Genomic DNA, 13,875 nt, shown 5'->3' with positions numbered 1-13,875 from the left:
AACTAGCAAACACGCACACGTACTCCACAATGAAGTACTTTGGTTGCTACTAACTAACAAAACTTCAGGCTCACCACAGAACTAGTGAAGGTTTGCGTCTGTGTTTGTTGTTCATAAAAGAAAGAGAATCCAGACGTGAAGCAGGTTCGTGGGGTCGGTTGATAAAAAAAGAAAGACTCACCACTTCTTGGACTTCAGTTTAGGCGGAGGGTTTCGGGGGATGAGGAAGAGCGCCCTCATGGGGTGCATGTCACAAAGAGCTGGAGAGGACAACAGTGAGAGATTACAGCTCCATAATGTCAGCAAGTGTGTTTGATACTAGATGTTCTCCTCAAACTAGACCAGCTACTGTTATCCAACCTTCTCGCGGCCTCAGGCTCAGTGTTGCGCTGAATGTAAGAAGGATTGTGAGTCATTGAGATCCCAGTCAAGGTCGGCAGCTAAACCTGACCGGTAGCTTCAGTGCAGTGAAGAAGAATTTGGTTTATATCAGATATCAGATGGTCTTACAAAGACAGACGTCACTCTCTGTGGAGAGAGAGCTGCAGCTCCCTTCTTCCTTAATGAATGTGTGTTGTGCGAGTAAGTTTTCACTGCAGCCATCAGGAGTTGGTTTGCAATAGTATTGGCTTCAAAGACATCCTGGTAGGAAATGAGATGCTTGGAGGAGGTCTGTGTTCTCTGAGCGCTTGACTCGTCCTTCAAGCCTGGACTTCAAGATTATGTTTAGCGAAGAAAGCTTTACTTTCCTCAGACTGAACTGGTTTAGTCACGAGTGTCGCATGTGTGAACATGTACTCAGTCAATCACACAACTCTTGTCACACAAGTGTCAACAAAACGTATTTGCGTGGCTGTGAAGTGAGAAAAGCAGATTTCGATGAAACTGAATGAATTCTCTGCCACGTTATGGAACATTTGACAGTAAATCCGAGACTCACGCGGCGCTCCTTCGGCCATCTCGATGGCAGTGATTCCTAACGACCAGATGTCGCTCTGAAGGACACAAGTTCTCTGGTTAGAACAACTAAACATTACAAGGTTTGCTTTGTTCATAATATTAGTTTAGAAATATGATACTTTATTCGTTTTCAATGATTTTACAAACCAAAAATATAAAAGAAAATGTTTTTAAACATTAAAAATAAAAAAGCGTGAAGTAAATAGAGAGTAAGTCAAATATAAATGCGTTTACAAATAAACAAGAGAATTAGCCGTATAGTAGAGAGAGAGCGAGAGAGAGAGGGCGAGAGAGAGAGGGCGAGAGAGAGCGAGTGAGAAAGAGCGAGAGAGGGCGAGAGAGAGAGGGCGAGGGCGAGAGAGAGAGGGCGAGAGAGAGCGAGTGTGAGAGAGCGCGAGAGAGAGTGAGAGAGAGAGCGAGCGAGAGAGAGAGTGCGAGAGAGAGTGAGAGAGAGAGAGTGAGAGAGCGAGAGAGAGGGAGAGCGAGATCGAGAGAGAGCAAGAGAGAGTGAGAGAGCGAGAGCGAGTGAGAGAGGGCGAGAGAGAGAGGGCGAGGGCGAGAGAGAGAGGGCGAGAGAGAGCGAGTGTGAGAGAGCGCGAGAGAGAGTGAGAGAGAGAGCGAGAGAGAGAGGGCGAGAGCGAGAGAGCGAGAGAGCGCGAGAGAGAGGGCGAGAGAGAGTGAGAGAGCGAGATCGAGAGCGAGATCGAGAGGGCGAGAGCGAGAGCGCGAGAGAGCGAGAGAGAGTGAGAGAGAGAGAGTGAGAGAGCGAGAGAGAGAGAGAGAGAGGGCGAGAGCGAGAGAGAGGGAGAGCGAGATCGAGAGAGAGCAAGAGAGAGTGAGAGAGCGAGAGCGAGTGAGAGAGGGCGAGAGAGAGAGGGCGAGAGCGAGAGAGAGCGAGTGAGAAAGAGCGAGAGAGAGCGAGAGGGCGAGAGAGAGCGAGTGTGAGAGAGCGCGAGAGAGAGTGAGAGAGAGAGCGAGAGAGAGAGGGCGAGAGCGAGAGAGAGAGGGCGAGAGCGAGAGAGAGTGAGAGAGGGCGAGAGAGAGCGCGAGAGAGCGAGAGAGAGAGGGCGAGAGAGAGTGAGAGAGAGAGAGAGAGCGAGAGCGAGTGAGAGTGCGAGAGCGAGAGAGAGTGAGAGTGCGCGAGATCGAGAGGGCGAGAGAGAGAGAGAGAGAGAGAGAGAGCGAGATCGAGAGAGAGCAAGAGAGAGTGAGAGAGCGAGAAAGAGAGCGAGTGAGAGAGAGCGCGATTGAGAGTGAGAGAGAGAGAGCGAGATCGAGAGAGAGAGGGCGCGAGATCGAGAGAGAGCGAGAGAGAGGGCGAGAGTGAGAGGGCACGAGATCGAGGGCGAGAGAGAGTGAGAGTGAGAGTGAGAGAGGGTGAGAGCGAGAGAGAGCGAGAGAGAGCGACAGAGAGAGAGAGGGCGCGAGATCGAGAGAGAGCGAGCGAGATCGAGAGAGAGCGGGCGAGAGCGAGAGAGAGTGAGGGCGAGAGAGAGCGAGAGAGAGAGGGCGAGAGAGAGCGAGTGAGAGAGAGAGGGCACGATATCGAGAGAGAGCGAGAGAGAGAGGGCGCGAGATCGAGAAAGAGCGAGAGAGAGAGCGAGAGAGAGAGAGCGAGCGAGCGAGAGATAGAGAGAGAGAGAGCGAGAGAGAGAGAAAGAGAGAGAGAGAGCTTTAATGAAGATACTTCTGTGGAACTCCTACCCTGTAGTCGTAGGTCGAGTCTGGGTTTTCATCGCAGGCGATGACCTCCGGCGCCATCCAGTAGGGGGTCCCGATGAAGGTGTTCCTGCGGCCCACGGTTCGGTCCAGCTGGGCACTGACCCCGAAATCAACTGAGGGTTGAAGAGTGAGGAGTGAGACGACGATCTCAGGAGTGAGACGACGATCGCAGACGTTTGCTTCCACAGTTCCAAACATACCCAGTTTGACTTCAGCGTTCTCCGTGAGCAGAACATTCTGGCCCTTGATGTCGCGGTGGATGACTTTGTGGGCGTGGAGGTGAGAGAGGCCCTGATCGAGGAGGCAAAGTGTTCAAGAGAAGAACATAGATTTGTTTGGACATTCAAACTGCAGACCCGTAAGATCTCCCTGCAGATGTAGGCGATCCAGTCTTCCTTCAGAGAGCTGCCCTTCGTGTTCTTCACCAGGTCAGTCACTGAACCCGCCCCACAGAACTCCATCACCAGCTACAGCAGACCAGAGACATCAGTGTTGACCACACAGATCTCAGCAGGTTTCAGAGCAGATCTTTGAAGGACTGGCCCGTGGACCATCCCCTCATGAACGAGCATCTAAAGCGGTTTTAAATCTTTAGTTTCACCAAACGCTGCGTCACGAAGTGTCACGAGAAGGAGCGACAGTTTGGAAAACATGGAGAACATTACATGATTTCAGTTAATGGACATCCTCACTAAAGTATTCAAGGACATTTGATCTAGACTCAACCGTCAGAGACGAGCTGGCAATACTAGGACTTTATCACCTCATAGCAGGAGGTCATGGCTTTGATTGCAACTTGACAAGAACAGTTCTATACCCGTGATCTCGTGGAACATGTGGAGATCACAGCAGTTCAGGAACTGAATATAAAGGTTTTTGTGAACCTGGAGGTCTGTGAGCTTTGAATGGACGAGATCTTCAACTCACCCAGAGCTGGTCGTCGTGTCCCGGCGGACTCTTCTTCACGAAAGCACCGTAGTACGTGGCGATGTTCCTGTGGTGACTGTACTTCTTCAGCATGTTGATCTCAGCCTTGATTTCTTCCTCTTCCTCCTCCGTCACGTCCATCACCTTGATGGCCGCCAGCTGGCCGGTCTTCACATGACGGCCCTGAGGAGACCAGGTTCACAAGAATCAGCCTTTAGAAGGTTTTTGTGTCGGTTAAAGAAGGAAACTCAATAAACAACTATTTTAAACCACATTTTTTGTCGCCGAGTCTCGTTTTGACTTCAGTCGTGTCCTTCAGGAAATAAATAAGTGAAGAGAATATTCTTGTTGGTTCTTTCGACATCATACGTGTGAAAGAAACAAATATGACCTTCACCTCACAAGAAACACAAGAACTGCCTGTAAAGTAATGTTTATTGAAGTAAAAGAGGGACAAACATGTTCACAGTTAGAAAACAGAACATAAACCTGAGGAAGAAGAACCGACGGCACATGAAGAGCAAAAGTCTGGAACATTTACTGAAGTAACGACCAGCGTCTTCAGCGACGACACATGAGGCTGAACAAGAACAACATGTTTAATTCTAGTAGTTTATCGGTAAGATGAACGGAAGAATACAAATAAAATGAAAGATTGTATAAAACTATTAACTGATGTTAAAGACAAGTTGAGATTTAAATATATATAAATCACTGGTTTGTATAACTTACACTATTAATGCAAAATAAAGCATGAATAAAATAAATGTGGACAAACATAAATCACATGTTTAAGTAGCAGCTCAGTCACTAAGAGGACCTTCATGGTCTCACCTTGTAAACTTGTCCATACGTCCCGTTGCCGACGACCTCGACCAGCTCGAAGATTCCTGCTGGATCCTGAAGACAAGAACACTTGCATGAGGTCAAGGGTTTCTTCTTCTTGTGAGTCTTTAAAGCTCAACATTATGCTTGAAAAAAAACACAAAAATGATGAAATGCATCTTTAAAAACACAATGTTGGCGTTGAATCCATGTCGACCAGCACAGCCTTCAGACACGTCTGACCTTTGACATGATGTGTTGCTCGTCTTAAGATCTCGTAGCACTTCATTCCTTACGTTATAGTGTCGAGTTATTATTATAGTGTCTCAGGTTCTCTTGTTCGCGTTCAGACGTCAATCATCGACTCTTGATTAGAGATCCAAGAGTTTTTGATTCGTCTTCACATCTCGACCAACAGTGTCTCCAGAGACGGTGGGTGTCGTAGGAGCTACAGCTTCAAGACGAGTGTCCAGGCTGTAGGTTGAGAAGCTACAGCGACACGTCCTGCTTTCATCCTCCAGTAACACGTCCTTCTATGGCAGGAGATGTTCCTCAGGAGGAACATTCAGACATGATGGTAGAACTGAAGCTGCAGAACCGACGAGAGACGTGAGGAAACAGAAAGGAAAGAAGCGAGTGGGCGGCGAAGCAGAGGCGGTCAAGTTACCCACATCCAGTGAAGAGAGAGTGGGATGAGAGGAACGATAGAAGGTACACTGATGCTCCGGCGCCACCAGCACCACAAACTACAGTGTGGGCTGAGATCGCAGGAAGAAAACAAACTACTGCTGGAGAATCTTCCTCAAAATCTTCTGTACGAAGCAAATAAAACTCAATGGTTTGAGGAAGTTAGACTAGAGTTGGTTCTTCACAGAAACACCATCTGGTGTTGAAAGAAAAGATTGATCGACAACATCAACACTTCGACGCCACTCCAGGTCCAACTAATATACTTGTTTTCTGAATATTCTTCTCTGCAGTGACACAGTTAATAATAATCAAATAAACATGTTGAACATCAAGAAGTACGTGTGTTTTTGAGATATGAAGTAAGTTTGTTTGATATTTGAGCCTGAAAGAGTCTGAACTCATAGAACCTGAGATGATCGTAGCAGAAATAATAACAATCAGTGCTTGATAAGAGTAACTCTGTCAGGGAAACACTTGAACTCATTTACAATCTGAGAAGTTAAATCTAGATCTACGTTGGTTTCTATCCAGTGACTCCAGGCCAGACAGGAAGTGACATCATTCATCTAGTGCTCCTTCTGCCCTAAAATAATCCAACAAATAAAGAGAATTCAAACAAACAAACTCAAACACACAACAATAAACAAACAACACTCTTGACCAGTTTTTAAACTTTGTTTTATCAGTGGATAATAAACACAACTGCAGGCATGACTGTTGAGTCACATGACCTGTTGACCTCCTGTACGCTGAGGAACTTATTACACTCTCATTACACTCTCATTACACTCTCATTACACTCTCATTATACTCTCATTACACTCTCATTATACTCTCATTACACTCTCATTACGATCTCATTACACTCTCATTACACTCTCATTATACTCTCATTACACTCTCATTACACTTTCATTATACTCTCATTACACTCTCATTACACTCTCATTACACTCTCATTACACTCTCATTACAATCTCATTATACTCTCATTACACTCATTACACTCTCATTACAATCTCATTACAATCTTATTATACTCTCATTACACTCCAGTATAGAGGTTAGGAGGTGAAGGAGATAAAGGAGATAAGGAGGTGAAGAAGGTGTAGGAGGTGAAGAAGGTGTAGGAGGTGAAGAAGGTTTAGGAGGTGAAGGAGGTGAAGGAGATAAAGGAGGTGAAGGAGATGAAGGAGGTGAAGGAGATAAAGGAGATGAAGAAGGTGAAGGAGGTGAAGGAGATAAAGGAGATAAAGGAGATAAAGGAGATGAAGGAGATGAAGGAGATGAAGGAGATGAAGGAGATGAAGGAGATGAAGGAGATAAGGGAGATGAAGGAGATGAAGGAGATAAAGGAGATGAAGAAGTTGAAGGAGGTGAAGGAGATAAAGGAGATAAAGGAGATAAAGGAGATGAAGGAGATGAAGGAGATGAAGGAGATGAAGGAGATGAAGGAGATGAAGGAGGTGAAGGAGGCTGAATCATAGAATCAATCATTGAATCATAGAATCATAGAATCATAGAATCATAGAATCATTGAATCATTGAATCATTGAATCATAGAATCATTGAATCAATCATTGAATCATTGAATCAATCATTGAATCATAGAATCATTGAATCAATCATTGAATCAGTGAATCAGTGAATCATAGAATCATAGAATCATAGAATCATTGAATCATAGAATCGTAGAATCATTGAATCAATCATTGAATCATTGAATCATTGAATCAATCATTGAATCATAGAATCATTGAATCAATCATTGAATTAATCATAGAATCATTGAATCAATCATAGAATCATTGAATCAATCATTGAATCATAGAATCATTGAATCAATCATTGAATCATTCAATCAATCATTGAATCATTGAATCAATCATAGAATCAATCATAGAATCATTGAATCAATCATTGAATCATTCATTGAATCATTGAATCAATCAGTGAATCAGTGAATCAGTGAATCATAGAATCATAGAATCATTGAATCAATCATTGAATCATATAATCATAGAATCAATCATTGAATCATAGAATCATTGAATCAATCATTGAATCATTGAATCAATCATTGAATCATTGAATCATAGAATCATTGAATCAATCATTGAATCATTGAATCAATCATTGAATCAATCATTGAATCATTGAATCAATCATTGAATCATTGAATCAATCATTGAATCATAGAATCATTGAATCAATCATTGAATCATAGAATCATTGAATCAATCATTGAATCATTGAATCAATCATTGAATCATAGAATCATTGAATCATTGAATCAATCATTGAATCATTGAATCAATCATTGAATCATTGAATCAATCATTGAATCATAGAATCAATCATAGAATCATAGAATCAATCATTGAATCATAGAATCATTGAATCAATCATTGAATCATAGAATCATTGAATCATTGAATCAATCATAGAATCATTGAATCAATCATTGAATCATAGAATCATTGAATCATTGAATCAATCATTGAATCATTGAATCAATCATTGAATCATAGAATCATTGAATCAATCATTGAATCATAGAATCATTGAATCATTGAATCAATCATAGAATCATTGAATCAATCATTGAATCATAGAATCATTGAATCATTGAATCAATCATTGAATCATTGAATCAATCATTGAATCATTGAATCAATCATTGAATCATAGAATCAATCATAGAATCATAGAATCATATAAAGTATTCATGGTTTGTTTGCCTCGAAACTCTTTAACATATAATCTAAACTAATAGTCATTAATTATCATGTTCTTGTCGTTCATTACATGTTTATCAGGAGATTATTTATTCAACGTTTTACTTAACTTTAGTTAAGTGAATACTTAAGTTATAAATGAATAATTACTAATTATTATTATAAACAGTAGAAGGTGTTATTAATTATTATTATAAACTGTAGAAGATGTTATTAATTATTATTATAAACAGTAGAAGATGTTATTCATTATTATTATAAAGTGTACAAGATGTTATTAATTATTATTATTATAAACAGTAGAAGATGTTATTCATTATTATTATAAAATGTAGAAGATGTTATTAATTATTATTATAAACTGTAGAAGATGTTATTAATTATTATTATAAAGTGTACAAGATGTTATTCATTAATATTATAAACTGTAGAAGATGTTATTAATTATTATTATAAAGTGTACAAGATGTTATTCATTAATATTATAAACTGTAGAAGATGTTATTAATTATTATTATAAACTGTAGAAGATGTTATTAATTAATATTATGAACTGTAGAAGATGTTATTCATTAATATTATAAACTGTAGAAGATGTTATTAATTATTATTATAAACTGTAGAAGATGTTATTAATTAATATTATAAACTGTAGAAGATGATAAAATGACTTCATGTCAAACCCGAGGGCATTATTAAAAAATGTTATTGCATTATTTGTTGTCAGTCAAATATATTGAAGTTGTCATTTTACTTTCATATTGTTTTAAATAGATGTTAATAAGAGCGTGATATAGATATATAGATATATAGATCTATAGATATATAGATCTATATATAGATCTATATATCTATATATATATAGATATATATATCTATATATATAGAACTCATATATATAACTCAAGAGATGACTTAAGAGTTAACTTAAGAGTTAACTTAAGAGATGACTTAAGAGTTGACTTAAGAGTTAACTTAAGAGTTAACTTAAGAGATGACTTAAGAGTTAACTTAAGAGTTAACTTAAGAGATGACTTAAGAGTTGACTTAAGAGTTAACTTAAGAGATGACTTAATAGTTAACTTAAGAGACAACGTGGAGAAAAGAAAAGATACAAACACAATACAATGACATTTGCTTTCAAAAGTGAAGAATCTTCAATCATGCCTAGAATCACTCGAACATAATGTGTCGACAACAACTTTCACTTAAACTCACTTCATGCCCGAAACTAAAGTTCACCAAAGTTGAGATATAAAGACACGAAGCCACAGTCCAGAGACACCAGAAGATTCAACTCTCAACTGGACTAACTATAACTATCAGTCTGTGTGTGTTGTTGTGATGTGTGACTCTATTGTATCATCAGTGTGTGTGTGTTGTTGTGATGTGTGACTCTATTGTATCATCAGTGCGTGTGTGTTGTTGTGATGTGTGACTCTATTGTATCATCAGTGTGTGTGTTGTTGTTGTGATGTGTGACTCTATTGTATCATCAGTGTGTGTGTTGTTGTTGTGATGTGTGACTCTATTGTATCATCAGTGTGTGTTGTTGTGATGTGTGACTCTATTGTATCATCAGTGTGTGTGTTGTTGTTGTTATATGTGACTCTATTGTATCATCAGTGTGTGTGTTGTTGTTGTGATGTGTGATTCTATTGTATTATCAGTGTGTGTGTGTTGTTGTGATGTGTGACTCTATTGTATTATCAGTGTGTGTGTGTTTTGTTATGTGTGACTCTATTGTATCATCAGTGTGTGTGTGTTGTTGTGATGTGTGACTCTATTGTGTCATCAGTGTGTGTGTGTTGTTGTGATGTGTGACTCTATTGTGTCATCAGTGTGTGTGTTGTTGTGATGTGTGACTCTATTGTATCATCAGTGTGTGTGTTGTTGTAAGGTGTGACTCTATTGTATCATCAGTGTGTGTGTGTTGTTGTGATATGTGACTCTATTGTATCATCAGTTTGTGTGTTGTGATGTGTGACTCTATTGTATCATCAGTGTGTGTTGTTGTGATGTGTGACTCTATTGTGTCATCAGTGTGTGTGTGTTGTTGTGATGTGTGACTCTATTGTGTCATCAGTGTGTGTGTGTTGTTGTGATGTGTGACTCTATTGTATCATCAGTGTGTGTGTGTTGTTGTGATGTGTGACTCTATTGTATCATCAGTGTGTGTGTGTTGTTGTAAAGTGTGACTCTATTGTATCATCAGTGTGTGCGTGTTGTTGTGATGTTGGAGTCTATTGTGTCATCGGTGTGTGTTTGTTGTGATGTGTGACTCTATTGTATCATCAGTGTGTGTGTTGTTGTGATGTGTGACTCTATTGTATAATCAGTGTGTGTGTGTGTTGTGATGTGTGACTCTATTGTATCATCAGTATGTGTGTGTGTTGTGATGTGTGACTCGATTGTATCATCAGTGTGTGTGTTGTTGTGATGTGTGACTCTATTGTATCATCAGTGTGTGTGTTGTTGTGATGTGTGACTCTATTGTATCATCAGTGTGTGTGTTGTTGTGATGTGTTACTCTATTGTGTCATCAGTGTGTGTGTTGTTGTGATGTGTGACTCTATTGTATCATCACTGTGTTTGTTGTTGTGATAGTAAATTATCTTAAGCTCCGCCCACTGAAAACACTGGAGGTTCAGAGGCTAAACTATCAATAACAGTCAGTTTGAAAAGTCTCAACTTTACCATTCCTGACTCAACCCTGTGTAACAACCGAAGAGAGAAAATAAATCTCACACAATCGTGAGGAAATTTGCATCCTTGGGACCTTGGCTCCTGCAAGGGTGTAATTGACATCATTTGCTTTTTGTGATGTCATTTCAATAGTCTTGGAAAGTGCTTTATATTTGAATAACTTAATACAGTTTTCAAATACCGTCTGCGCTCGATTTTCAAGATTGCAGAAGAAAATTTAACAACCTGCAATTTTGCAGAACGACGATTAAAAATGCCAGGACAAGATGTGAGACGAGAAGACAAGATGTGAGACGAGAAGACAAGATGTGAGACGAGAAGACAAGATGTGAGACAAGAAGACAAGATGTGAGACGAGAAGACAAGATGTGAGACGAGAAGACAAGATGTGAGACGAGAAGACAAGATGTGAGACGAGAAGACAAGATGTGAGACGAGAAGACAAGATGTGAGACGAGAAGACAAGATGTGAGACAAGAAGATGTGAGACGAGAAGACAAGATGTGAGACAAGAAGACAAGATGTTAGACGAGGAGACAAGATGTGAGACAAGAAGACAAGATGTTTGACGAGAAGACAAGATGTTTGACGAGAAGACAAGATGTTTGACGAGAAGACAAGATGTGAGACGAGAAGACAAGATGTTGACGAGAAGACAAGATGTTTGACGAGAAGACAAGATGTGAGACGAGCAGACAAGATGTGAGACGAGAAGACAAGATGTGAGACGAGAAGACAAGATGTGAGACGAGAAGACAAGATGTGAGACGAGAAGACAAGACGTTTGACGAGAAGACAAGATGTTTGACGAGAAGACAAGATGTTTGACGAGAAGACAAGATGTGAGACGAGCAGACAAGATGTGAGACGAGAAGACAAGATGTGAGACGAGAAGACAAGATGTTTGACGAGAAGACAAGATGTGAGACGAGAAGACAAGATGTTTGACGAGAAGACAAGATGTTTGACGAGAAGACAAGATGTGAGACGAGAAGACAAGATGTGTGACGAGAAGACAAGATGTGTGACGAGAAGACAAGATGTGAGACGAGAAGACAAGATGTTGACGAGAAGACAAGATGTTTGACGAGAAGACAAGATGTGTGACGAGAAGACAAGATGTGAGACGAGAAGACAGATGTGTGACGAGAAGACAAGATGTGTGACGAGAAGACAAGATGTGAGACGAGAAGACAAAATGTGAGACGAGAAGACAAGATGTGAGACGAGAAGACAAGATGTGAGACGAGAAGACAAGATGTGAGACGAGAAGACAAGATGTTTGACGAGAAGACAGGATGTGAGACGAGAAGACAAGATGTTTGACGAGAAGACAAGATGTTTGACAAGAAGAAAAGATGTGAGACGAGAAGACAAGATGTGAGACGAGAAGACAAGATGTGAGACGAGAAGACAAGATGTTTGACGAGAAGACAAGATGTTTGACGAGAAGACAAGATGTGAGAAAAGAAGATGTGACACGAAAAGACAAGATGTGAGACGAGAAGACAAGATGTGAGACGAGAAGACAAGATGTGAGACAAGAAGATGTGAGACGAGAAGACAAGATGTGAGACGAGAAGATGTGACACGAGAAGACAAGATGTGAGACGAGAAGACAAGACGTGAGACGAGAAGACAAGACGTGAGACAAGAAGACAAGATGTGAGACAAGAAGATGTGAGACGAGAAGACAAGATGTGAGACGAGAAGATGTGACACGAGAAGACAAGATGTGAGACGAGAAGACAAGACGTGAGACGAGAAGACAAGACGTGAGACAAGAAGACAAGATGTTTGACGAGAAGACAAGATGTGTGACGAGAAGACAAGATGTTTGACGAGAAGACAAGATGTGAGACGAGAAGACAAGATGTTTGACGAGAAGACAAGATGTTTGACGAGAAGACAAGATGTTTGACAAGAAGACAAGATGTTTGACGAGAAGACAAGATGTTTGACGAGAAGACAAGATGTGAGACGAGAAGACAAGATGTGAGACGAGCAGACAAGATGTGAGACGAGAAGACAAGATGTGAGACGAGAAGACAAGATGTGAGACGAGAAGACAAGATGTTTGACGAGAAGACAAGATGTGAGACGAGAAGACAAGATGTGTGACGAGAAGACAAGATGTTTGACGAGAAGACAAGATGTTTGACGAGAAGACAAGATGTTTGACGAGAAGACAAGATGTGAGACGAGAAGACAAGATGTGAGACGAGAAGACAAGATGTTTGACGAGAAGACAAGATGTGAAGCAAGAAGACAAGATGTGAGACGAGAAGACAAGATGTTTGACAAGAAGACAAGATGTGAGAGGAGAAGACAAGATGTGAGATGAGAAGACAAGATGTGAGACGAGAAGACATGATGTGAGACGAGAAGACAAGATGTGAGACAAGAAGACAAGATGTGAGACGAGAAGACATGATGTGAGACAAGAAGACAAGATGTGAGACAAGAAGACAAGATGTGGGACGAGAAGACATGATGTGAGACAAGAAGACAAGAAGACAGAACTCACTCTGAGGGCGGACAGGTCGATGTCGTCCAGGCTTCTCGTGGGCGCGTTTTCAGACATTCTGTCCAGAGTTGACTGGACCTCAGTCTTTCAAGTGGACGAGATATAGATCCTGCTCGACCAGAACCAGAACCAGTCCAGGCGATCGTTGAGTTCCTCGCGAGACGAGCTCGTCTTCAGAAGCTCTCGGTGTTCAGATGAAGACTAGACTGTCCTCAGGTGTCCCTCGGTTCTGGTCCAGATCAGCTGCTCTCAGGTGTTGGACTCGTTCATGTCGCAGCAGAACCGAGAGAAGAACCAAGAATCTGATGATGGCGTCTCAGTCCTTCCGCACCGAACCAGAACCTGAGGCTGAAGAATGACGACAGCAACACGTCAGAGCGGAACCGACGGTTCTGCTGAGACGAGCTTCTCTGAGGAAGAAATGACGCCAAAATAAAAGACAAACTTTCGTCCTGCTTCCATTTTGTGTCTACCGTAATACTTAGAAACTGCGCACCTGGAATCTGAACTGTGTCGTCGATGCGGCGAGACTTGGAAGTTCAGTGAAATGTTGCTCAAATACTTGTTATCTCGCCATGTTGAGCCTCTTCCTCCCACTGATCTTCATGAAATGTTGCTGCGAAACTTGTTATCTCGCCATGTTGAGCCTCTTCCTCCCACTGATCCTCATGAAATGTTGCTGCGCAGACACTGTTGTCGTCCACTACGGTAGCGCAGCAGGGACACGCAGAGAAGCGTTTGTTTATTCACAAGTTAAGTAACACTTCCTCCATAAAGGAG

At 41.2% G+C, this 13,875-nt stretch overlaps 1 protein-coding gene across 3 annotated transcripts in view; it reads right to left on the bottom strand.

Moving 5' to 3' along the window:
* Positions 1 to 13,768, bottom strand: part of mink1 (misshapen-like kinase 1) — a 41,424-nt gene extending 27,656 nt beyond the window's left edge. For all 3 annotated transcript variants that reach the window (XM_087807205.1, XM_087807206.1, XM_087807207.1), the window contains exons 1-8: positions 13,096 to 13,768; positions 4,444 to 4,509; positions 3,610 to 3,792; positions 3,039 to 3,149; positions 2,883 to 2,973; positions 2,665 to 2,795; positions 941 to 995; positions 182 to 260 (exon numbers count right to left, since the gene is read on the bottom strand). In XM_087807205.1, the coding sequence (XP_087663331.1) occupies positions 182 to 260; positions 941 to 995; positions 2,665 to 2,795; positions 2,883 to 2,973; positions 3,039 to 3,149; positions 3,610 to 3,792; positions 4,444 to 4,509; positions 13,096 to 13,152 (773 nt within the window). In that variant the 5' untranslated portion in view covers positions 13,153 to 13,768. The remainder of the gene's footprint in view (positions 1 to 181; positions 261 to 940; positions 996 to 2,664; positions 2,796 to 2,882; positions 2,974 to 3,038; positions 3,150 to 3,609; positions 3,793 to 4,443; positions 4,510 to 13,095) is intronic.
* Positions 13,769 to 13,875: the final 107 nt, after the last annotated feature.

Source organism: Callionymus lyra, chromosome 14, assembly GCF_982586985.1.
Source record: "Callionymus lyra chromosome 14, fCalLyr1.hap1.1, whole genome shotgun sequence".
Classification (NCBI taxonomy): domain Eukaryota; kingdom Metazoa; phylum Chordata; class Actinopteri; order Syngnathiformes; family Callionymidae; genus Callionymus; species Callionymus lyra.
This window is presented reverse-complemented; position numbering and strand designations above follow the sequence as displayed.